Below are 25,244 nucleotides of genomic sequence, written 5' to 3' on the forward strand. Positions count from 1 at the left end.
AATGCAACATAGAACCTTTATAATTAAATAACATTATTTTCTGTTATTCTTTCATCTTTTAAATTTCCTTAATGTACAAAAACGCCAACCTGGAAAATATATTTGCCACTTCAGTGTTGCAGTTTTCACCCCAGCCAGCAGGTGGAGCAGTCAGTGTGTGTGCAGCGTTGAAAGGCAGGGGTCACATGCATCACGTTAGTCAACATGAGTGTGCAGCTGTCCCTAATCAGGGGGTTGATCACGTGACCTGATGACCTCATGCTTCCCCCCCCCCCCCAGGGACTTTGAGGAGGACTCTCCCAACGACTGGGTGGCCGCGCTTGAGGGAATGTTGCAAGCGTGACGCCACTTCCTGTCCAAGTTTGCGTTGGCAACATGTGGAACACCCGGGTCACATGACCAACACCCGGGTGGAGAGTGCTTGTTTGTGCAGGTGAAGGATCCCAGCAGAAACAATACATAAATACGGAGGACAAATGTTCATTTTTGTAGTATTTGGTGCTTTTTTGGGGGGGCACATGTGACTATTAAAGTACAGGAAGTGAAGAAAACGAGTCCCTCCCTTTGCAGCTGACTCTCTTCTGGGAACGTTTGTTATTAAAGTGTCCCGATGCAACCTGTTTTACTTCTGATACGGACATTGATCTGATGCGATATCAGCAGGGATGATACATTCTTGAATCATTTAGTAGTGTGGAATGTTAGAAAAGGTTTGATGAAGTGAAAAGAGAAACACTAACCTATCTATTATTAACCATCTGGAAGGGACTTGTGCTGTCTTTAAGTTGAAGTGAAGCGGTAATTGGTTTTTTTGATGACACCTGGTGGTCACAATAGTTCATGAAGTTTAAACTTATTGGTTGGAATTGGGGGTTAAATCAGCAAAAATGATTCCCGGGCGCGGCCACCGCTGCTGCTCACTGCTCCCCTCACCTCCCAGAGGGTGATCAAGGGTGATGGGTCAAATGCAGAGGATAATTTCGCCACACCTAGTGTGTGTGTGACTATCATTGCTACTTTAACTTTAACTTATGAGGCAGCAAGTTAAGTGATGCGGACACGTTTGTTACGTATGTCTAGCTTGTGTGCTATTGTGTGCGTAGCTGTTGTGTATTTGCTAGCTGCTAGTAGCCTATAGCCTAGCATGTTTACCTTTTGTAAATGACTTTAGTAAAATAGAAGAAATTGTGTGTTTATTGGAGGACATTTAGATGTTAACTGTCTGTCCTGCTTTGCACAAGTAAACACTCTGATTGTATCGCACATGATATCACACACAAGTAAACACTCTGATTGTATCACACATGATATCACACACAAGTAAACACTCTGATTGTATCACACATGATATCACACACAAGTAAACACTCTGATTGTATCACACACAAGTAAACACTCTGATTGTATCACACATGATGTCACACACAAGTAAACACTCTGATTGTATCACACAAGTAAACACTCTGATTGTATCACACATGATATCACACACAAGTGAACACTCTGATTGTATCACGCAAGTAAACACTCTATGATTGTATCACACATGATATCACACACAAGTAAACACTCTGATTGTATCGCACATGATATCACACACAAGTAAACACTGATTGTATCACACATGATATCACACACAAGTAAACACTCTGATTGTATCACACATGATATCACACACAAGTAAACACTCTGATTGTATCACACACAAGTAAACACTCTGATTGTATCACACATGATATCACACACAAGTAAACACTCTGATTGTATCACACATGATATCACACACAAGTAAACACTCTGATTGTATCACACATGATATCACACACAAGTAAACACTCTGATTGTATCACACATGATGTCACACACAAGTAAACACTCTGATTGTATCACACAAGTAAACACTCTGATTGTATCACACACAAGTAAACACTCTGATTGTATCACACAAGTAAACACTCTATGATTGTATCACACATGATATCACACACAAGTAAACACTCTGATTGTATCACACAAGTAAACACTCTGATTGTATCACACATGATATCACACACAAGTAAACACTGATTGTATCACACATGATATCACACACAAGTAAACACTCTGATTGTATCACACACAAGTAAACACTGATTGTATCACACATGATATCACACACAAGTAAACACTCTGATTGTATCACACATGATATCACACACAAGTAAACACTCTATGATTGTATCACACATGATATCACACACAAGTAAACACTCCGATTGTATCACAAAAGTAAACACTCTGATTGTATCACACATGATATTACACACAAGTAAACACTCTGATTGTATCACACATGATATCACACACAAGTAAACACTCTGATTGTATCACACATGATATCACACACAAGTAAACACTCTGATTGTAACACACATGATATCACACACAAGTAAACACGCTGCAGAACTGCTTGTATCGCACATGAAATCCCACACAAACACTCTGCAGGCAGCTTGTATCACACATGATATCACACACAAGTAAACACTGTGCAGAACCGCTTGTATCGCACATGAAATCCCACACAAACACTCTGCAGGCCGCTAGTATTGCACATGATATCACACACAAGTAAAAACACCACAGGACTGCTTGTATCGCACATGATATCACACACAAGTGCACATGATATCACACACAAGTAAACACTAAATGGATCACACATGATATCACACACAAGTAAACACGCTGCAGAACCGCTTGTATCACACATGATATCCCACACACTCTGCAGGTCGCTAGTATTGCACATGCTATCACACACAAGTAAACACGCCACAGGTCTGCTTGTATCGCACATATCACACACAAGTAAACACTCTGCAGGACCGCTTGTATCGCACATGAGATCACACGCAAGTAAACACGCTGCAGGAACGCTTGCATCGCACATGATATCACACACAAGTAAACATGCTGCAGGACTGCATGTATCACACATGATATCACACACAAGTAAACATGCTGCAGGACTGCATGTATCACACATGATATCACACACAAGTAAACATGCTGCAGGACTGCATGTATCACACATGATATCACACACAAGTAAACATGCTGCAGGACTGCATGTATCACACATGATATCACACACAAGTAAACATGCTGCAGGACTGCATGTATCACACATGATATCACACACAAGTAAACATGCTGCAGGACTGCATGTATCACACATGATATCACACACAAGTAAACATGCTGCAGGACTGCATGTATCACACATGATATCACACACAAGGAAACATGCTGCAGGACTGCTTGTATCGCACATGACATCACACACAAGTAAACACGCTGCAGGACTGCTTGTATCACACATGATATCACACACAAGTAAACACATTCCAAGACTGCTTGTATCACACACAAGTAAACACTGCAGGACTGCTTGTATCGCACATAATATCACACAAGTAAACACATGGCAGGACTGCTTGTATCGCACATGATATCACAAGTAAACACTCTGATTGTATCACACATGATATCACACACAAGTAAACACTCTATGATTGTATCACACATGATATCACACACAAGTAAACACTCCGATTGTATCACACAAGTAAACACTCTGATTGTATCACACATGATATCACACACAAGTAACCACTCTGATTGTATCACACATGATATCACACACAAGTAAACACTCTGATTGTATCACACATGATATCACACACAAGTAAACACTCTGGTTGTAACACACATGATATCACACACAAGTAAACACGCTGCAGAACTGCTTGTATCGCACATGAAATCCCACACAAACACTCTGCAGGCAGCTTGTATCACACATGATATCACACACAAGTAAACACTCTGGTTGTAACACACATGATATCACACACAAGTAAACACGCTGCAGAACTGCTTGTATCGCACATGAAATCCCACACAAACACTCTGCAGGCAGCTTGTATCACACATGATATCACACACAAGTAAACACTGTGCAGAACCGCTTGTATCGCACATGAAATCCCACACAAACACTGTGCAGGCCGCTAGTATTGCACATGATATCACACACAAGTAAAAACGCCACAGGACTGCTTGTATCACACATGATATCACACACAAGTGCACATGATATCACACACAAGTGCACATGATATCACACACAAGTAAACACCAAATGGATCACACATGATATCACACACAAGTAAATACGCTGCAGAACCGCTTGTATCGCACATGATATCCCACACACTCTACAGGCCGCTTGTATTGCACATGCTATCACACACAAGTAAACACACCACAGGACTGCTTGTATCGCACATATCACACACAAGTAAACACTCTGCAGGACCACTTGTATCGCACATGAGATCACACGCAAGTAAACACTCTGCAGGACTGCTTGTATCGCACATGATAGCACACACACGCAAGTAAACACGCTGCAGGAACGCTTGTATCACACATGATATCACACACAAGTAAACACGTTGCAAGACTGCTTGTATCACACACAAGTAAACACTGCAGGACTGCTTGTATCGCACATGATATCACACAAGTAAACACATGGCAGGACTGCTTGTATCGCACATGATATCACACAAGTAAACACGATGTAGGACTGCTTGTATCGCACATGATATCACACGCAAGTAAACACTCTGCAGGACAGCTTGTATCGACATATCACACACAAGCAAACACGCCGCGGGACTGCTTGTATCGCACATGATATCACACACAAGTAAACACTCTGCAGTACCGCTTATATCGCACAAGATATCACACAAGTAAACACGCTGCAGGACCGCTTGTGTCGCACATGATATCACACACGCAAGTAAACACGCTGCAGGAATGCTTGTGTCGCACATGATATCACACACGCAAGTAAACACGCTGCAGGACTTCTTGTATTGCACATGATATCACATGCAAGTAAACACTCCGCAGGGCAGCTTGTATCGCACATGATATCACACACAAGCGAACACGCCGCGGGACTGCTTGTATTGCACATGATATCACACACAAGTAAACACGCTGCAGGACCGCTTGTATCGCACATGATATCACACGCAAGTAAACACTCTGCAGGACAGCTTGCATCGCACATGATATCACACACAAGCAAACACGCCGCGGGACTGCTTGTATCGCACATGATATCACACACAAGTAAACACGCTGCAGGACCGCTTGTGTCGCACACGATATCACACACGCAAGTAAACACGCTGCAGGACTGCTTGTATCGCACAGGATATCACACACAAGTAAACACTCTGCAAGACAGCTTGTATCGCACATGATATCACACACAAGCAAACACGCCACGGGACTGCTTGTATCGCACATGATATCACAAACAAGTAAACACGCTGCAGGACTGCTTGTATCGCACAAGATATCACACACAAGTAAACACGCTGCAGGACTGCTTGTATCGCACATGATATCACACATTTGACATGCCAACTTAAAGGATGCAAGACTTCACGCACACTAAACTAAGACTACAATGTTCCATGTTGGGCCCTCAGAACAAGTTTAGACTATTTGTGTTCTCCATGAATTTCTATCTGTTGATACATTTGAGCAAAGAAAAAAACTGTTTAATTCCAGTCAACATTGCAACTTTCTCTTTTTACAGTTCACCTGTTTACCTCGTTACAGTTCACCTGTTTACCTCGTTACAGTTCACCCGTTTGCCTGTTTACCTCGTTACAGTTCACCTGTTTACCTTGTTACAGTTCACCTGTTTACCTCGTTACAGTTCACCTGTTTGCCTGTTTACCTCGTTACAGTTCACCTGTTTACCTCGTTACAGTTCACCCGTTTGCCTGTTTACCTCGTTACAGTTCACCTGTTTGCCTGTTTACCTCGTTACAGTTCACCTGTTTACCTCGTTACAGTTCACCTGTTTACCTCGTTACAGTTCACCTGTTTGCCTGTTTACCTCGTTACAGTTCACCTGTTTACCTCGTTACAGTTCACCCGTTTGCCTGTTTACCTCGTTACAGTTCACCTGTTAACCTCGTTACAGTTCACCTGTTTACCTCGTTACAGTTCACCCGTTTGCCTGTTTACCTCGTTACAGTTCACCCGTTTGCCTGTTTACCTTGTTACAGTTCACCTCGTTACAGTTCACCTGTTTGCTTGTTTACCTCGTTACAGTTCACCTGTTTACCTCGTTACAGTTCACCCGTTTGCCTGTTTACCTCGTTACAGTTCACCCGTTTGCCTGTTTACCTTGTTACAGTTCACCTGTTTACCTCGTTACAGTTCACCTGTTTGCCTGTTTACCTCGTTACAGTTCACCTGTTTACCTCGTTACAGTTCACCCGTTTACCTCGTTACAGTTCACCTGTTTGCCTGTTTACCTCGTTACAGTTCACCTGTTTACCTCGTTACAGTTCACCTGTTTACCTCGTTACAGTTCACCCGTTTGCCTGTTTACCTCGTTACAGTTCACCCGTTTGCCTGTTTACCTCGTTACAGTTCACCTGTTTACCTCGTTACAGTTCACCTGTTTGCCTGTTTACCTCGTTACAGTTCACCTGTTCACCTCGTTACAGTTCACCTGTTTACCTCGTTACACTTCACCTGTTTACCTGTTTACCTGGTTACAGTTCACCTGTTTGCGCTCTTTTTGTTGTAATACTCTTTAAAATCCATGCGGCGGGCCGTTAGATAACAATCACCTGCAGGCTGCAAGTGGCCCCCCGGGGCCCCGTGTTGGACACGCCTACTTTCAGCTCTCAGACGTATGACATCATTTTACGACAATGTGCCCCCCCAAGAACTACAAAGTGGGTCACAATCTTCCTCGTGCTTCATTGTATACTGTAGGACACGTAAGAGTCCATATAAGTAAGCACTGTGTCCGCATGCAGGCTGCACATGCCCAGAGGTGACCATGGACTCCTAATTCATGTACATAAGACTTTTTCATGTCATGCATGACTTCTGTGGACCTTTCCAACAGGCCCACCACTTGGTCTTATGATTACACACACACACACACACACACACACACACACACACACACACACACACACACACACACACACACACACACACACACACACACACACACACACACACACACACACACACACACACACACACACACACACACACACACACACACACACACACACACACACACACACAGTAATAAGAGGATCTAAATAAAGTTGACAGGATGTGTCAGACACACGACTTTTGTCAGGTGTGACCTGAGGTGACCCTGCCTTGTGTGGCGTCTGCTCTGAGAGAGGATTCATGCCTTCACACTTTGTTTCAACCGGCGGGAGCTCCCAGAGGAAGAAGGCGCGGCCGCAGAGGAAACCACAACAACGACTTCATAGGAAAGTGCAGCCTGGCAGAGCAAGTCAGCAGAGCTGAAAGCGAAAGTAACTCCTGTAGTTTGCAAACAGGGACACAAAAGGTCAGCACGACTTCAACATGGCCATTAAAACTACTTCAACAGATATTATTTACACATGAAGGCACCAACATGGCCATTAAAACTACTTCAACAGATATTATTTACACATGAAGGCATTAACATGTCCATTAAAACTACTTCAACAGATATTATTTACACATGAAGGCACTAACATGTCCATTAAAACTACTTCAACAGATATTATTTACACATGAAGGCATTAACATGTCCATTAAAACTACTTCAACAGATATTATTTACACATGAAGGCACTAACATGGCCATTAAAACTACTTCAACAGATATTATTTACACATGAAGGCACTAACATGTCCATTAAAACGACTTCAACAGATATTATTTACACATGAAGGCACTAACATGTCCATTAAAACGACTTCAACAGATATTATTTACACATGAAGGCACTAACATGGCCATTAAAACGACTTCAACAGATATTATTTACACATGAAGGCACTAACATGGCCATTAAAACTACTTCAACAGATATTATTTACACATGAAAGCACTAACATGGCCATTAAAACGACTTCAACAGATATTATTTACACATGAAGGCACTAACATGGCCATTAAAACTACTTCCACAGATATTATTTACACATGAAGGCACTAACATGTCCATTAAAACGACTTCAACAGATGTTATTTACACATGAAGGCACTAACATGTCCATTAAAACGACTTCAACAGATGTGATTTACACATGAAGGCACTAACATGTCCATTAAAACGACTTCAACAGATATTATTTACACATGAAGGCACTAACATGTCCATTAAAACGACTTCAACAGATATTATTTACACATGAAGGCACTAACATGTCCATTAAAACGACTTCAACAGATATTATTTACACATGAAGGCACTAACATGGCCATTAAAACGACTTCAACAGATATTATTCACACATGAAGGCACTAACATGACCATTAAAACTACTTCAACAGATATTATTGACACATGAAGGCATTAACATGTCCATTAAAACTACTTCAACAGATATTATTTACACATGAAGGCACTAACATGGCCATTAAAACTACTTCAACAGATATTATTTACACATGAAGGCACTAACATGTCCATTAAAACGACTTCAACAGATATTATTTACACATGAAGGCACTAACATGTCCATTAAAACGACTTCAACAGATATTATTTACACATGAAGGCACTAACATGGCCATTAAAACGACTTCAACAGATATTATTTACACATGAAGGCACTAACATGGCCATTAAAACTACTTCAACAGATATTATTTACACATGAAAGCACTAACATGGCCATTAAAACGACTTCAACAGATATTATTTACACATGAAGGCACTAACATGGCCATTAAAACTACTTCCACAGATATTATTTACACATGAAGGCACTAACATGTCCATTAAAACGACTTCAACAGATGTTATTTACACATGAAGGCACTAACATGTCCATTAAAACGACTTCAACAGATGTGATTTACACATGAAGGCACTAACATGTCCATTAAAACGACTTCAACAGATATTATTTACACATGAAGGCACTAACATGTCCATTAAAACGACTTCAACAGATATTATTTACACATGAAGGCACTAACATGTCCATTAAAACGACTTCAACAGATATTATTTACACATGAAGGCACTAACATGGCCATTAAAACGACTTCAACAGATATTATTTACACATGAAGGCACTAACATGACCATTAAAACTACTTCAACAGATATTATTTACACATGAAGGCACTAACATGGCCATTAAAACGACTTCAACAGATATTATTTACACATGAAGGCACTAACATGGCCATTAAAACTACTTCCACAGATATTATTTACACATGAAGGCACTAACATGTCCATTAAAACGACTTCAACAGATGTTATTTACACATGAAGGCACTAACATGTCCATTAAAACGACTTCAACAGATGTGATTTACACATGAAAGCACTAACATGTCCATTAAAACGACTTCAACAGATATTATTTACACATGAAGGCACTAACATGTCCATTAAAACGACTTCAACAGATATTATTTACACATGAAGGCACTAACATGTCCATTAAAACGACTTCAACAGATATTATTTACACATGAAGGCACTAACATGTCCATTAAAACGACTTCAACAGATATTATTTACACATGAAGGCACTAACATGTCCATTAAAACGACTTCAACAAATGTTATTTACACATGAAGGCACTAACATGTCCATTAAAACGACTTCAACAGATGTTATTTACACATGAAGGCACTAACATGTCCATTAAAACTACTTCAACGGATATTATTTACACATGAAGGCACTAACATGGCCATTAAAACGACTTCAACAGATATTATTTACACATGAAGGCACCAACATGGCCATTAAAACTACTTCAACAGATATTATTTACACATGAAGGGACTAACATGGCCATTAAAACGACTTCAACAGATATTATTGACACATGAAGGCACTAACATGTCCATTAAAACTACTTCAACAGATATTATTTACACATGAAGGCACTAACATGTCCATTAAAACTACTTCAACAGATATTATTTACACACGAAGGCACGAACATGTCCATTAAAACTACTTCAACAGATATTATTTACACACGAAGGCACTAACATGTCCATTAAAACTACTTCAACAGATATTATTTACACACGAAGGCACTAACATGTCCATTAAAACTACTTCAACAGATATTATTTACACATGAAGGCACTAACATGGCCATTAAAACTACTTCAACAGATATTATTTACACATGAAGGCACTAACATGTCCATTAAAACGACTTCAACAGATATTATTTACACATGAAGGCACTAACATGTCCATTAAAACGACTTCAACAGATATTATTTACACATGAAGGCACTAACATGGCCATTAAAACGACTTCAACAGATATTATTTACACATGAAGGCACTAACATGGCCATTAAAACTACTTCAACAGATATTATTTACACATGAAGGCACTAACATGGCCATTAAAACGACTTCAACAGATATTATTTACACATGAAGGCACTAACATGGCCATTAAAACTACTTCCACAGATATTATTTACACATGAAGGCACTAACATGTCCATTAAAACGACTTCAACAGATGTTATTTACACATGAAGGCACTAACATGTCCATTAAAACGACTTCAACAGATGTGATTTACACATGAAGGCACTAACATGTCCATTAAAACGACTTCAACAGATATTATTTACACATGAAGGCACTAACATGTCCATTAAAACGACTTCAACAGATATTATTTACACATGAAGGCACTAACATGGCCATTAAAACGACTTCAACAGATATTATTTACACATGAAGGCACTAACATGGCCATTAAAACTACTTCCACAGATATTATTTACACATGAAGGCACTAACATGTCCATTAAACGACTTCAACAGATGTTATTTACACATGAAAGCACTAACATGTCCATTAAAACGACTTCAACAGATGTGATTTGCACATGAAGGCACTAACATGTCCATTAAAACGACTTCAACAGATATTATTTACACATGAAGGCACTAACATGTCCATTAAAACGACTTCAACAGATATTATTTACACATGAAGGCACTAACATGTCCATTAAAACGACTTCAACAGATATTATTTACACATGAAGGCACTAACATGTCCATTAAAACGACTTCAACAGATATTATTTACACATGAAGGCACTAACATGTCCATTAAAACGACTTCAACAGATATTATTTACACATGAAGGCACTAACATGTCCATTAAAAATACTTCAACAGATATTATTTACACATGAAGGCACTAACATGTCCATTAAAACTACTTCAACAGATATTATTTACACATGAAGGCATTAACATGTCCATTAAAACTACTTCAACAGATATTATTTACACATGAAGGCACTAACATGCCCATTAAAACTACTTCAACAGATATTATTTACACATGAAGGCACTAACATGGCCATTAAAACTACTTCAACAGATATTATTTACACATGAAGGCACTAACATGTCCATTAAAACGACTTCAACAGATATTATTTACACATGAAGGCACTAACATGTCCATTAAAACGACTTCAACAGATATTATTTACACATGAAGGCACTAACATGTCCATTAAAAATACTTCAACAGATATTATTTACACATGAAGGCACTAACATGTCCATTAAAACTACTTCAACAGATATTATTTACACATGAAGGCATTAACATGTCCATTAAAACTACTTCAACAGATATTATTTACACATGAAGGCACTAACATGCCCATTAAAACTACTTCAACAGATATTATTTACACATGAAGGCACTAACATGGCCATTAAAACTACTTCAACAGATATTATTTACACATGAAGACACTAACATGGCCATTAAAACTACTTCAACAGATATTATTTACACATGAAGGCACTAACATGTCCATTAAAACGACTTCAACAGAAATTATTTACACACGAAGGCACTAACATGGCCATTACAACTACTTCAACAGATATTATTTACACATGAAGGCACTAACATGTCCATTAAAACTACTTCAACAGATATTATTTACACATGAAGGCACTAACATGGCCATTAAAACTACTTCAACAGATATTATTTACACATGAAGGCACTAACATGGCCATTAAAACGACTTCAACAGATATTATTTACACATGAAGGCACTAACATGTCCATTAAAACTACTTCAACAGATATTATTTACACACGAAGGCACTAACATGTCCATTAAAACTACTTCAACAGATATTATTTACACATGAAGGCACTAACATGTCCATTAAAACTACTTCAACAGATATTATTTACACATGAAGGCACTAACATGTCCATTAAAACGACTTCAACAGATATTATTTACACATGAAGGCACTAACATGTCCATTAAAACGACTTCAACAGATATTATTTACACATGAAGGCACTAACATGGCCATTAAAACTACTTCAACAGATATTATTTACACATGAAGACACTAACATGGCCATTAAAACTACTTCAACAGATATTATTTACACATGAAGGCACTAACATGTCCATTAAAACGACTTCAACAGAAATTATTTACACATGAAGGCACTAACATGGCCATTACAACTACTTCAACAGATATTATTTACACATGAAGGCACTAACATGTCCATTAAAACTACTTCAACAGATATTATTTACACACGAAGGCACGAACATGTCCATTAAAACTACTTCAACAGATATTATTTACACACGAAGGCACTAACATGTCCATTAAAACTACTTCAACAGATATTATTTACACACAAAGGCACTAACATGTCCATTAAAACTACTTCAACAGATATTATTTACACATGAAGGCACTAACATGTCCATTATAACGACTACAACAGATATTATTTACACATGAAGACACTAACATGGCCATTAAAACTACTTCAACAGATATTATTTACACATGAAGGCACTAACATGGCCATTAAAACTACTTCAACAGATATTATTTACACATGAAGGCACTAACATGGCCATTAAAACTACTTCAACAGATATTATTTACACATGAAGGCATTAACATGTCCATTAAAACTACTTCAACAGATATTATTTACACATGAAGGCACTAACATGGCCATTAAAACTACTTCAACAGATATTATTTACACATGAAGGCACTAACATGTCCATTAAAACTACTTCAACAGATATTATTTACACATGAAGGCACTAACATGTCCATTAAAACTACTTCAACAGATATTTTATACACATGAAGGCACTAACATGTCCATTAAAACTACTTCAACAGATATTATTTACACATGAAGGCATTAATATGGCCATTAAAACTACTTCAACAGATATTATTTACACATGAAGGCACCAACATGGCCATTAAAACTACTTCAACAGATATTATTTACACATGAAGGCACTAACATGTCCATTAAAAGTTTAGGTAATAGTAATAGTAAAGGTAATAGTAATAGTATAGATAACAGTAATAGTAAAGGTAATAGTAATAGTAAAGGTAATAGTAGTAGTTTATATAATAGTAATAGTAAAGGTAATAGTAGTAGTTTATATAATAGTAATAGTAAAGGTAATAGTTTAGATAATAGTAAAGGTAATAGTAATAGTTTAGATAACAGTAATAGTAAAGGTAATAGTAATAGTTTAGGTAATAGTAAAGGCAATAGTAGTAGTTTATATAATAGTAATAGTAAAGGTAATAGTAATAGTTTAGATAATAGTAAAGGTAATAGTAATAGTTTTGATAACAGTAATAGTAAAGGTAATAGTAATAGTTTAGGTAATAGTAAAGGTAATAGTAGTAGTTTATATAATAGTAATAGTAAAGGTAATAGTAATAGTTTAGATAATAGTAAAAGTAATAGTTTAGATACTAGTAAAGATACTAGTAATGGTTTAGATACTAGTAATAGTAAATGTAATAGTTTAAATAATAGTACATATACTAGTAATGGTTTAGATACTAGAAATAGTAAATGTAATAGTTTAAATAATAGTAATAGTGAAGGTAGTAGTAATAGTTTAGGTAATAGTAATAGTAAAGGTAATAGTTATAGTAAAGGTAATAGTAATTGTTTAGATAATAGTAATATTAAAGGTAATAGTAATAGTAAAGGTACTAGTAATAGTTTAGATAATAGTAATAGTTTAGGTAATAGTAATGGTTTAGGTCATAGTAATAGTTTAAGTAATAGTAATAATAAATGTAATAGTAATAGTTTAGTAATGTTAACTGTAAAGTGAATAATTTTGCAACAAAATAAAGTTCCATTGAAGAAGATGACATGTTTACATCATGACTGAGTCCAAATGATCAAAGCTCATATAATCATCAAGTCATTGTAGTTATTACATGATAAGATACAGTATAATCATCTGATGATGACATCACATTTTTACATGATAAGATACAGTATCATCATCTGATGATGACATCACACTTTTACAACCACATTTTTGTTTATGAGCTCAGTGCTGCCTCGGATTGGACTACAAAGTATTTACACTAGTGCTTGCAGTACTATTTACAGTAGTTACAGTACTTTTTACAGTAGTAGTTTAGAGTAGTGGTTGCAGTAGTATTTACAGTAGTAAATACAATACTATTTACAGTAGTTACAGTACTATTTACAGTAGTAGAATAGTATTTACAATACTATTTAAAGTACTATTTACAGTAGTAGAATAGTATTTACAATACTACTTAAAGTACTATTTACAGTAGTAGCTAGCGTAGTATTTACAGTAGTGGTTGCAGTAGTATTTACAGTATTAAATACACTAGTATTTACAACACGATTTACAGTAGTTACAGTAGTATTTACAATACTATTTACAGTAGTTGCAGTACTATTTACAGTAGTAGTTAGAGTAGTATTTACAATACTATTTACAGTAGTTACAGTACTGTTTACAGTAGTAGGATAGTATTTACAATACTATTTGCAGTACTATTTACAGTAGTATTTACAGTAGTAGCTAGCATAGTATTTACAGTAGTGCTTGCAGTAGTATTTACAGTAATAAATACAGTAGTATTTACAGTAGTTACAGTACTATTTACAGTAGTAGTTAGAGTAGTATTTACAATACTATTTACAGTAGTTACAATACTATTTACAGTAGTAGTTAGAGTAGTATTTACAATACTATTTACAGAAGTTACGGTGCTATTTACAGTAGTAGTTAGAGTAGTATTCACAATACTATTTACAGTAGTTACGGTGCTACTTACAGTAGTAGTTAGAGTAGTATTTGCAATACTATTTACAGTACTAGTTAGAGTAGTATTTTTCAGTAGTAATTACATTAGTAATTACATTAGTTACAGTAGTATTTACAGTAGTAGTTAGAGTAGTATTTACAATACTATTTACAGTAGTTACAGTAGTATTTACAATAGTAGTTTGAGTAGTATTTACTGTAGTAATTACAGGAGTATTTACAGTATTAGTTACAGTAGTATTTACAATACTATTTACAGTAGTTACAGTGCTATTTACAGTACTAGTTAGAGTAGTATTTACAGTAGTAATTACATTAGTAATTACATTAGTTACAGTAGTAGTTAGAGTAGTATTTACAATACTATTTACAGTACTAGCTAGAGTAGTATTTTTCAGTAGTAATTACATTAGTTACAGTAGTATTTACAGTAGTAGTTAGAGTAGTATTTACAATACTATTTACAGTAGTTACAGTAGTATTTACAATAGTAGTTTGAGTAGTATTTACAGTAGTAATTACAGGAGTATTTACAGTGTTAGTTACAGTAGTATTTACAATACTATTTACAGTAGTTACAGTGCTATTTACAGTACTAGTTATAGTATTTACAGTAGTTACAGTAGTATTTAGAGTTGTATTTGCAATACTAGTTACAGTATTAGTTACAGTAGTATTTACAGTATTAGTTACAGTAGTATTTACAGTAGTAATTACAGGAGTATTTACAGTATTAGTTACAGTAGTATTTACAATACTATTTACAGTAGTTGCAGTACTATTTACAGTAGTAGTTACAATACTATTTACAGTAGTTATGGTGCTATTTACAGTACTAGTTAGAGTAGTATTTACAATACTATTTATAGTAGTTGTTGGAGTAGTATTTACAGTATTAGTTACAGTAGTATTTACAGTAGTAATTACAGGAGTATTTACAGTATTAGTTCAAGTAGTATTTGCCGTTTTATTTGCAGTAGTAGTTGGAGTAGTACTTACAGTATTATTTACAGTAGTAGTTACAGTATCACTTACAGTATTAGTTCCTCACAGGGAACAATGATATCCAACACCCCCCCCCCCCCCCCTCTTCCGGTGCAGGAAAAGCAACTTTTTACAGCGTGATAATAAAAGTTGTGGGACAGTAAATAGCAGATATGTATTGTCACAGTGCTGGTATCGCAGTGGGTGTGCCGTATCAGCCTAATAACAGATGTTTCCTACAGGGGGCGGGGTCAGACTAAACAGCCCTTGGACTCATTTCCACGCCAACAAAACAAAACGGTTTCGCTTTCAAATACTTGGTGTGGTTGAGATGATATCAATGCAGGGACGATACAGTACCACCAACAGCAGTTGGTGAGTATCTGGATAAAGGTGCCAATATAGGAAGTTGTAGCATTTGTAATTGCGTAATCACTTGTTGCTAGGCAGACTTTGTAACTATGAAGCAAAAATGTACATGTTATATGACCTTTAAATGTCCTCCAATCAGCACACTTCCTTCTATTTCATCACTTACAAACATGCTAGGCTAGCAGCTACACAACAGCTAAGCACACAAGCTAGACATGGCATGTTTCTCAATATAAACAAGTCATCATTTTACTAATTGTTTTGGTTCTTTCTTAATCAAATACAAATATTTTTTCTAAAATAAAAAACAATTTTTATAAAAAAATTATATTTTTTAAATTATTTTTTAACACAATAATTTTTGATTTAAAAAAATTTAACGCTACAGTTTTTTTTAAAAACATAGTGTTTCTTTTTCTGGTGGTTCTTAGTGGTTGCAGGACTATTTACAGTAGAAATTACAGTAGTATTTACAATAGTTACAGTACTATTTACAGTAGTATTTACAATACTATTTACAGTAGTTACAGTACTATTTACAGTAGCGATCGCAGTAGTGGTTGCAGTAGTATTTACAGTAGTGGTTGCAGTAGTATTTACAACACTATTTACAGTAGTTACAGTACTATTTACAGTAGCGATTACAGTAGTGGTTGCAGTAGTATTTAAAGTAGTAACAGTGCTATTTACAGGTTATAGTAGTTATTACAGTAGTATTTACAGTAGTGTTTACATTAGTAGTCACATTAGTATTTACAGTACTTTATACAGTACTATTGACAGTAGTAATTACAGTAATATAGTAGTATTTATAGTAGTAGGGTAGTATTTACAGTAATAGTTATATTAGTAGTCACATTAGTATTTACAGTAGTAATTACAGTAATATAGTAGTATTTATAGTAGTAGGGTAGTATTTACAGTAATAGTTATATTAGTAGTCACATTAGTATTTACAGTACTATATACAGTACTATTTACAGTAGTTATACAGTAGTAATTACAGTAATATAGTAGTATTTATAGTAGTAGGGTAGTATTTACAGTAGTAGTTATAGTAGTAGTCACATTAGTATTTACAGTACTATATACAGTACTATTTACAGTAGTTATACAGTAGTAATTACAATAATATAGTAGTATTTATAGTAGTAGGGTAGTATTTACAGTAATAGTTATATTAGTAGTCACATTAGTATTTACAGTACTATTTACAGTAGTTATACAGTAGTAATTACAGTAATATAGTAGTATTTATAGTAGTAGGGTAGTATTTACAGTAATAGTTATATTAGTAGTCACATTAGTATTTACAGAACTATATACAGTAGTGATTACAATAATATAGTAGTATTTATAGTAGTAGGGTAGTATTTACAGTAGTAGTTAAAGTAGTAGTCACATTAGTATTTACAGTACTATTTACAGTAGTTATACAGTAGTAATTACAGTAATGTAGTAGTATTTATAGTAGTAGGGTAGTATTTACAGTAGTAGTTATAGTAGTAGTCACATTAGTATTTACAGTACTATATACAGTACTATTTACAGTAGTTATACAGTAGTAATTACAGTAATATAGTAGTATTTATAGTAGTAGGGTAGTATTTACAGTAATAGTTATATTAGTAGTCACATTAGTATTTACAGTAGTTATACAGTTGTAATTACAGTAATATAGTAGTATTTGTAGTAGGGTAGTATTTACAGTAGTAGTTATAGTAGTAGTCACATTAGTATTTACAGTACTATATACAGTACTATTTACAGTAGTTATACAGTAGTAATTACAGTTATATAGTAGTATTTATAGTAGTAGGGTAGTATTTACAGTAATAGTTATATTAGTAGTCACATTAGTATTTACAGTACTATATACAGTAGTAATTACAGTAATATAGTAGTATTCATAGTAGTAGGGTAGTATTTACACTAATAGTTATATTAGTAGTCAAATTAGTATTTACAGTACTATATACAGTACTATTTAAGTAGTTATACAGTAGTAATTACAGTAACATAGTAGTATTTATAGTAGTAGGGTAGTATTTACAGTAGTAGTTATAGTAGTAGTCACATTAGTATTTACAGTAGTATAGTAGTATTTACAGTAGTATTTAAAGTAGTAGTTGTAGTAGTAGTCACATTAGTATTTGCAATACTACTTACAGTAGTAGAGTAGTATTTACAGTAGTATAGTAGTATTTACAGCAGTATTTAAAGTAGTAGTTATAGTAGTAGTCACATTAGTATTTACAATACTATTTACAGTAGAAGTTAGAGTAGTATTCACAGTAGTAATTACAGTAGTGTAGTATTTACCGTAGTAGTTAGAGTATTATTTACAGTAGTATAGTAGTATTTACAGTAGTAGTTACAGCAGTAATTACAGTAGTGTAGTATTTACAGTAGTAGTTAGAGATGTATTTACAGCAGTATTTAATGTAGTAGTTACAGTAGTAAAGTAGTATTTATTTTTCGAAAAATAATTTCAGTTGCATATATATATATATATATATATATATATATATATATATATAAAGTATCGAGTAACAAACGTGTCTGCATCATTCAACATAAAAAATGACCATTAAACATTCCAAAATGATAAAAGTATGTATGATTCCCGCTGATATCGTATCGCCTCATTATTGATATCAGCCAATACCCGAGGCGCCAATATTGGTATCTTATCAGAGGTGAAAAAGTTGTGTAATGTAGTTGACTCAGTTAGCAACACAACAGTCAGAAATGGGATAAGATCAAATCAAACAAATTCAAAAGTGATGCCAGTATTTGGAGTGTGATTGCTCTGCATTATTTAGGAAAGCTCATGCATATTTAGTGTTCAGTGAAGGCAGCTGAAGTGTTTCCACTGATGCCTCCTTTAACTGTGCCAGGGGACAAAGGAGGGGGGAGGGGCCAGGAGGCGGGCCGGAGGGCGGAGTCAGCCCTGCTGCAGCTGCGAGTCAAAGTACAAAAGTGTGTGTGAGAGTGTGTGTGTGTGTGTGATAGCGGCACTAAAGGAGAAGTGGCGGCTCCCCGACTGAGATTCTCCGCGGAAAAGAGAAATATCGACTTTTGGAGGTCAGGTGACAGGAAGTGGACCCTGAGGACAAGATCACATGTTGCCTTTTGGGAGGAGGTCAGTGCCTGGGTGCCGGCGGGGGAAGGGACGGCGGGGGTCTCCTCACCATGAGGTCACTCACACTTTGAGGGCGTCAGCCATGTTGGAGACAGCCGGAGAAACCTTTTGAGTCCTCGGGGGAGCGCGAGGGCGGTGCACCCCCCCTCCCCCCCTTTGTCTCCCACCATGTCCAACGGCAGCCTCCCGCTGGAGAACGTCTCCAACAACTGGAGCTGCAGCAAGAACGACGGCTTCAAGTACCCGCTGTACGGCAGCGTCTTCAGCCTGGTGTTCGTGGTGGGCCTGGTCACCAACGTGGCCGCCATCTACATCTTCACCTGCTCCCTCAAGCTGAGGAACGAGACCACCACCTACATGATGAACCTGGTGCTGTCCGACCTGCTCTTCGTCTTCACGCTGCCCCTGAGGGTCTTCTACTTCATCAACCGCAGCTGGCCCTTCGGCAGGGTCCTGTGCAAGGTGTCCGTCTCGCTCTTCTACACCAACATGTACGGCAGCATCCTCTTCCTCACCTGCATCAGCGTGGACCGCTTCCTGGCCATCGTGTACCCCTTCCGCTCCAGGACGCTGCGGACCAAGCGCAACGCCAAGATGGTGTGCGTGGCCGTGTGGGCGCTGGTGCTGTCGGGCAGCCTGCCCACCGGCTTCCTGTTGGGCACCACGTCGCCTGAGGTGAACCGCACCAACGCCACCTACTGCTTTGAGAACTTCTCCTCCTACCAGTGGAAGGTCCACCTGTCCAAGGTGGTGATCTTCATCGTGACGGTGGGCTTCATCATCCCGCTGCTGCTCAACGTGTGCTGCTCCATCATGGTGCTGCAGACGCTGTGGCGACCCCACAAGCTGAGTCGCGGCGGCAAGCTGAACAAGAGCAAGATCCTGCGCATGATCGCCGTGCACCTGTCCATCTTCTGCTTCTGTTTCATCCCCTACAACGTCAACTTGGTCTTCTACTCGCTGGTGCGCACCAAGACGCTCAAGGGCTGCTTCGTGGAGTCGGTGGTGCGCACCATCTACCCCATAGCGCTCTGCATCGCCGCCTCCAACTGCTGCTTCGACCCCATTGTGTACTACTTCACCTCCTCGACCATCCAGAATTCCTTCAAGAAGAAGTCTCAGGCGGACCAGCGTGAGTTCTGCCAGCACCTGCGCTCGGAGTCCAACTCCAACCTGCAGTGCAGCCTGAAGAACCTCAAGGCCAAAGTTCTTTACAACGAGTCTTCAGTGTGACAACTCTCTGACCGTTTGACGCCACACCACTTTCATGGAACTTTGGATCTCAAGACCAGCTTGAATCCTCCGTTGTGGAATTTACAAAGAGCCGGAAGGAAACGTGGCTGAAGTCTTTGCTACTGAACTGAAGTCTAGTTGGAATTTCCGAGTTCCTAGTCGGAAGTTTCAACCGGACACCCTTTGAGGTCGGATTTCCTACTCTGAATGTTTTTCAAAGTTCAAAGCCAAAGTTCTTCACAACTCTCTGACCATTTGTGGCAACTTATGATTTGCGAGGCTGGCTTGAATCCTCCGTTTTGGAATTTACCGTCATTGTGGGAAAGAGCCGGAAGGGAACGTGACTGAACTGAAGTCTAGTCGGAATTTCCGAGTTCCCAGTCGGAAGTTTCAACTGGAAAGCCCCTTGAGGTCGGATTTCATCGGTTGGTGGGAACTTTGGATTTGCGAAGCCTGCTTGAATCCTCCGTTGTGGAATTAACCGTTACTGCAGGAAAAAGCCTCAAGGGAACGTGACTGAACTGAAGTCTTTGCCACTGAACTGAAGTCTTTGCTGCATGTGTGTAGTTTGTGTGTTGGTCACAGTGTAATGGTGCATTCCATTTGTACTGGGAAGTCGGAATTTCCGAGTTCCTAGTCGGAAATTTCAACTGGACACTCCTCGAGGTCGGATTTCCTACTCTGAATGTTTTTCAAAGTTCAAAGCCAAAGTTCTTCACGAGTCCTTGGTGTGACAAGTCTCTGACAGTTTGTGGGTGTTGGCGACACACCACGTTCAGGGAATTTTGGATTTATGAAAAGCCTCAAGGGAACGTGACTAAACTGAAGTCTTTGCCACTGAACTGAAGTCTTTGCTGCATGTGTGTAGTTTGTGTGTTGGTCACAGTGTAATGGTGCGTTCCATTTGTACTGGGAAGTCTGAATTTCCGAGTTCCTAGTCGGAAGTTTCAACTGGACACTCCTCGAGGTCGGATTTCCTACTCTGAATGTTTTTCAAAGTTCAAAGCCAAAGTTCTTCACGAGTCCTCGGTGTGACAAGTCTCTGACAGTTTGTGGGTGTTGGCGACATACCACGTTCAGGGAATTTTGGATTTATGAAAAGCCTCAAGGGAACGTGACTGAACTGAAGTCTTTGCCACTGAACTGAAGTCTTTGCTGCATGTGTGTAGTTTGTGTGTTGGTCACAGTGTAATGGTGCGTTCCATTTGTACTGGGAAGTCGGAATTTCCGAGTTCCTAGTCTGAAGTTTCAACTGGACACTCCTCGAGGTCGGATTTCCTACTCTGAATGTTTTTCAAAGTTCAAAGCCAAAGTTTTTCACGAGTGCTCATGTGACGACACTTGCCATTAGTGGCGGTTCGACGCCACACCACTTTCAGGGAACTCTCACTTTGCATTTATGAGGCATGCTTGAATCTTCCGTTGTGGAATTTGCCGGAAGGGAACGTGACTTAACTGAAGTCTTTGCCACTGAACTGAAGTCTTTGCTGCACGTGTGTAGTTTGTGTGTTGGTCACAGTGTATTAGTGCGTTCCATTTGTACTGGGAAGTCGAAATTTCTGAGCCCCGAGTCGGAAGTTCCAACGGTAACGACCCTCGAGGTTGGATTTCCGACTCGAAAAGTTCAAAGCCAGAGTTCTTCACAACGAGTCCTCGGTGTGACAACTCTCCGACCCTTTGTGGCGGTTGAACGCCACACCACCTTCAGGGAACTCCCACTTTGCATACACGAGACTTGCTTGAATCCTCCCTTGTGGAATTCACCGCCATTGCGGGTAAGAGCCAGAAGGGAACCAGACTGAACTAAAGTCTTTGCCAAATGTTTGTAGTTTTCAACCGGAACGGCCCTCGAAGTTGGATTTCCTACTCGGAAAGTTGGAGGGTTTTCACCATCTCCGAGTTGGCTTCAAAGAATGTAAACAATAAACTAAGCTTCTATAATATCCGTTATTAGCACTTCTGACCACTAAATCAGTCATGTTGGTGTACGTTTATACGTAACGTTAATGTAAAGTACGGTTATTTCGTGTGGTATACACGCTCTGCATCGCTAGCAATAGCATCTGTTTCCGTTGTAAATTGTTTATTTTCAGACAAGGCAAGCGCAAAAATAGCTTTTGTGATCTTGATTTCCGACCTCATAACCGCAACTCTCCGACTTCAGACTTCCCAGGTAAATGGAACGCAGCAATAGCTCCCGCGGTTCCTCCACCCGAGGGGAGCCTCTTTGGAGGTCTGAGGGCTCCCCCCTGAACCATTGCTGTGTCTCAAATAAAGCCATTGCACCAGACTTTGTTTATCGGGCGTTGGCAACAACAGAAGTTTGCGATGCAAGCTAACCACCAAGGAAGTGTGACTGTTGCTGGGGAGTGCCAACTTCCTGTGTGGCAAGAGGGCTCGTGCAAACCTCAAAGATCATGTGCTGAATATCTCCAAACTAATACAGTAACCTATTATTATTTGGCTCACATATATTCATTCAAGTGTCTCACAAGATGTTAAAATTTCACCTACGGCGTCTTTTGAAGTCAAGTCCAACAAAAGATCAGTAACTATTAATGAATAGTAACTACTTACTATTGAGAAACTGTAACTACTTAGCACTGATACGGATACAGCAGACCATTAGCGTTGGTATGGCGGATCAATACTGTACATACTGTATGTACTGTATCTGATCATTCATTGTCTAAAACCGTCAAATTGAGTTTAAATGTGATCGTTTCAGCAAGAATTGTCAGTAGATGATGTCATCCTGACACTTGATTAAGTACACCAGCATTAATGACAAACATAATTATTGTTTTCAAATGTTATGTGCAGAAAAAAACCTCTTCAGCCAATTTACTTTTGACTTTGTGAGAAAAAGGCGTTTCTCAAAAGTTCATTCAGTTTTGTGTTTCACTTCTGCTAACGTTGCAACATTTCCCTGCCAATAATGACTACTGTTTTTATTATTCATATGTGTTCGTAGGGAATATATTTAATAATAATAATAATTGTTGACATTGTTATTATTATGTTGCACATTTTTTAAACTCCGCTGCAATAGCTCTTTCTAATATGTGGGCCCTGATATGCAGTGCAGTTTATTAAACATTTAATAAACTCTTTTTTTATTTGTGTTTTTTCAAATAAATTAATATTTTTAAAATATTTATTTGATGTAAAAATACAAAATAAACATATTGGGGGTTTTTTGTTTAAAAAAAAAGTATTTGTATTGTAATGTTTCTTCTTTGTTATTGTGTTTTTTTACTGATTATGTTTTATGCTTATTTTAATAAAAAAATAAATCAAATAAATATTTTGTTCCCTGTAATTATTTTTTATTCCAATTTTTTTGTTTTACTTTATTAAAAATTGAAATCAAAAAATTCATTTTTAAATGTTTTTTTTAGTTAATTATTTAAAAAACATGTTTCTTTTTAATTGAATTGTAATTATATATATATATATATATATATATATATATATATATATATATATATATATATATATATATATATATATACATAAACATATATATACATAAACATATATAATACATAAACATATATAATACATTACATATAATGGGAAAAATGTACTTTTTTTTATTAAAAATTTTTTTTTTTAGAAAAAATTTGTATTTATTTTAAATAATTAAAAATAAAAACAATGTTTTTAAAAACAGTAAGTATGTTTTAGTTTTTTTATATCAAATTGTAAACAGTACAAATAACGAAATTATATATATATATATATATATATATATATATATATATATATATATATATATATATATATATATATATATATATATATATATATATATATATATATTGTTCCTATTGTTTTTATTAAAAATGTTTATTTTAGAAATAATTTGTATTTTATTTTTTAAACATTACAATGACAATACAAAAGAAACAATGTTTTTAGTTCATATTGTTAGGTTTGTTTTATTATTTGTATTTTTATCAAATGAATTCATCTTTTTTTAATATTTGTTTGACGTAAAAAAGGTACACATTGTTCCTTTTTAAAAAAAATAAAAAATTTGTATTTAAAAAAAAATAATCTTCCTTCTTTGTTATTGTATACTTTAAATGATTATTTGTTGTACTTATTTTATTTTAAAAAAAACCTCAAATGAATATATTGTTCCTTGTAATCTTTATTTTTTTATTCAAATGTTTTTATGTTTTATTTTACTAAAAATTTGAAATCAACAAATTCATGTTAA

General features: G+C 36.8%; 2 protein-coding genes across 5 annotated transcripts in view; both read left to right on the top strand.

Moving 5' to 3' along the window:
- Positions 1–1,105, top strand: part of nek3 (NIMA related kinase 3) — a 30,203-nt gene extending 29,098 nt beyond the window's left edge. For 3 of the 4 annotated variants that reach the window (XM_062060889.1, XM_062060890.1, XM_062060892.1), the window contains exon 13: positions 115–214. In XM_062060889.1, coding sequence (XP_061916873.1) covers positions 115–199 — 85 coding nt within the window. In that variant the 3' untranslated portion in view covers positions 200–214. Of the gene's footprint in view, positions 1–114; positions 215–279 lie in introns of those variants that run through there. The other variant, XM_062060891.1, reaches the window with a different exon arrangement.
- An 18,545-nt stretch (positions 1,106–19,650) lies between these two features.
- Positions 19,651–24,255, top strand: LOC133658646 (lysophosphatidic acid receptor 6-like). The gene has a single exon (XM_062060893.1). The coding sequence runs from the start codon at positions 19,952–19,954 to the stop codon at positions 21,014–21,016; it is 1,065 nt and encodes a 354-aa protein (XP_061916877.1). The 5' UTR covers positions 19,651–19,951; the 3' UTR covers positions 21,017–24,255.
- Positions 24,256–25,244: the final 989 nt, after the last annotated feature.

This window comes from Entelurus aequoreus, linkage group LG10 (assembly GCF_033978785.1).
Source record: "Entelurus aequoreus isolate RoL-2023_Sb linkage group LG10, RoL_Eaeq_v1.1, whole genome shotgun sequence".
Lineage (NCBI taxonomy): Eukaryota > Metazoa > Chordata > Actinopteri > Syngnathiformes > Syngnathidae > Entelurus > Entelurus aequoreus.

Excerpts from the sequence above, each read along its gene's own strand:
- LOC133658646 (XM_062060893.1), top strand. The coding sequence starts at position 19,952 with ATGTCCAACGGCAGCCTCCCGCTGGAGAACGTCTCCAACAACTGGAGC.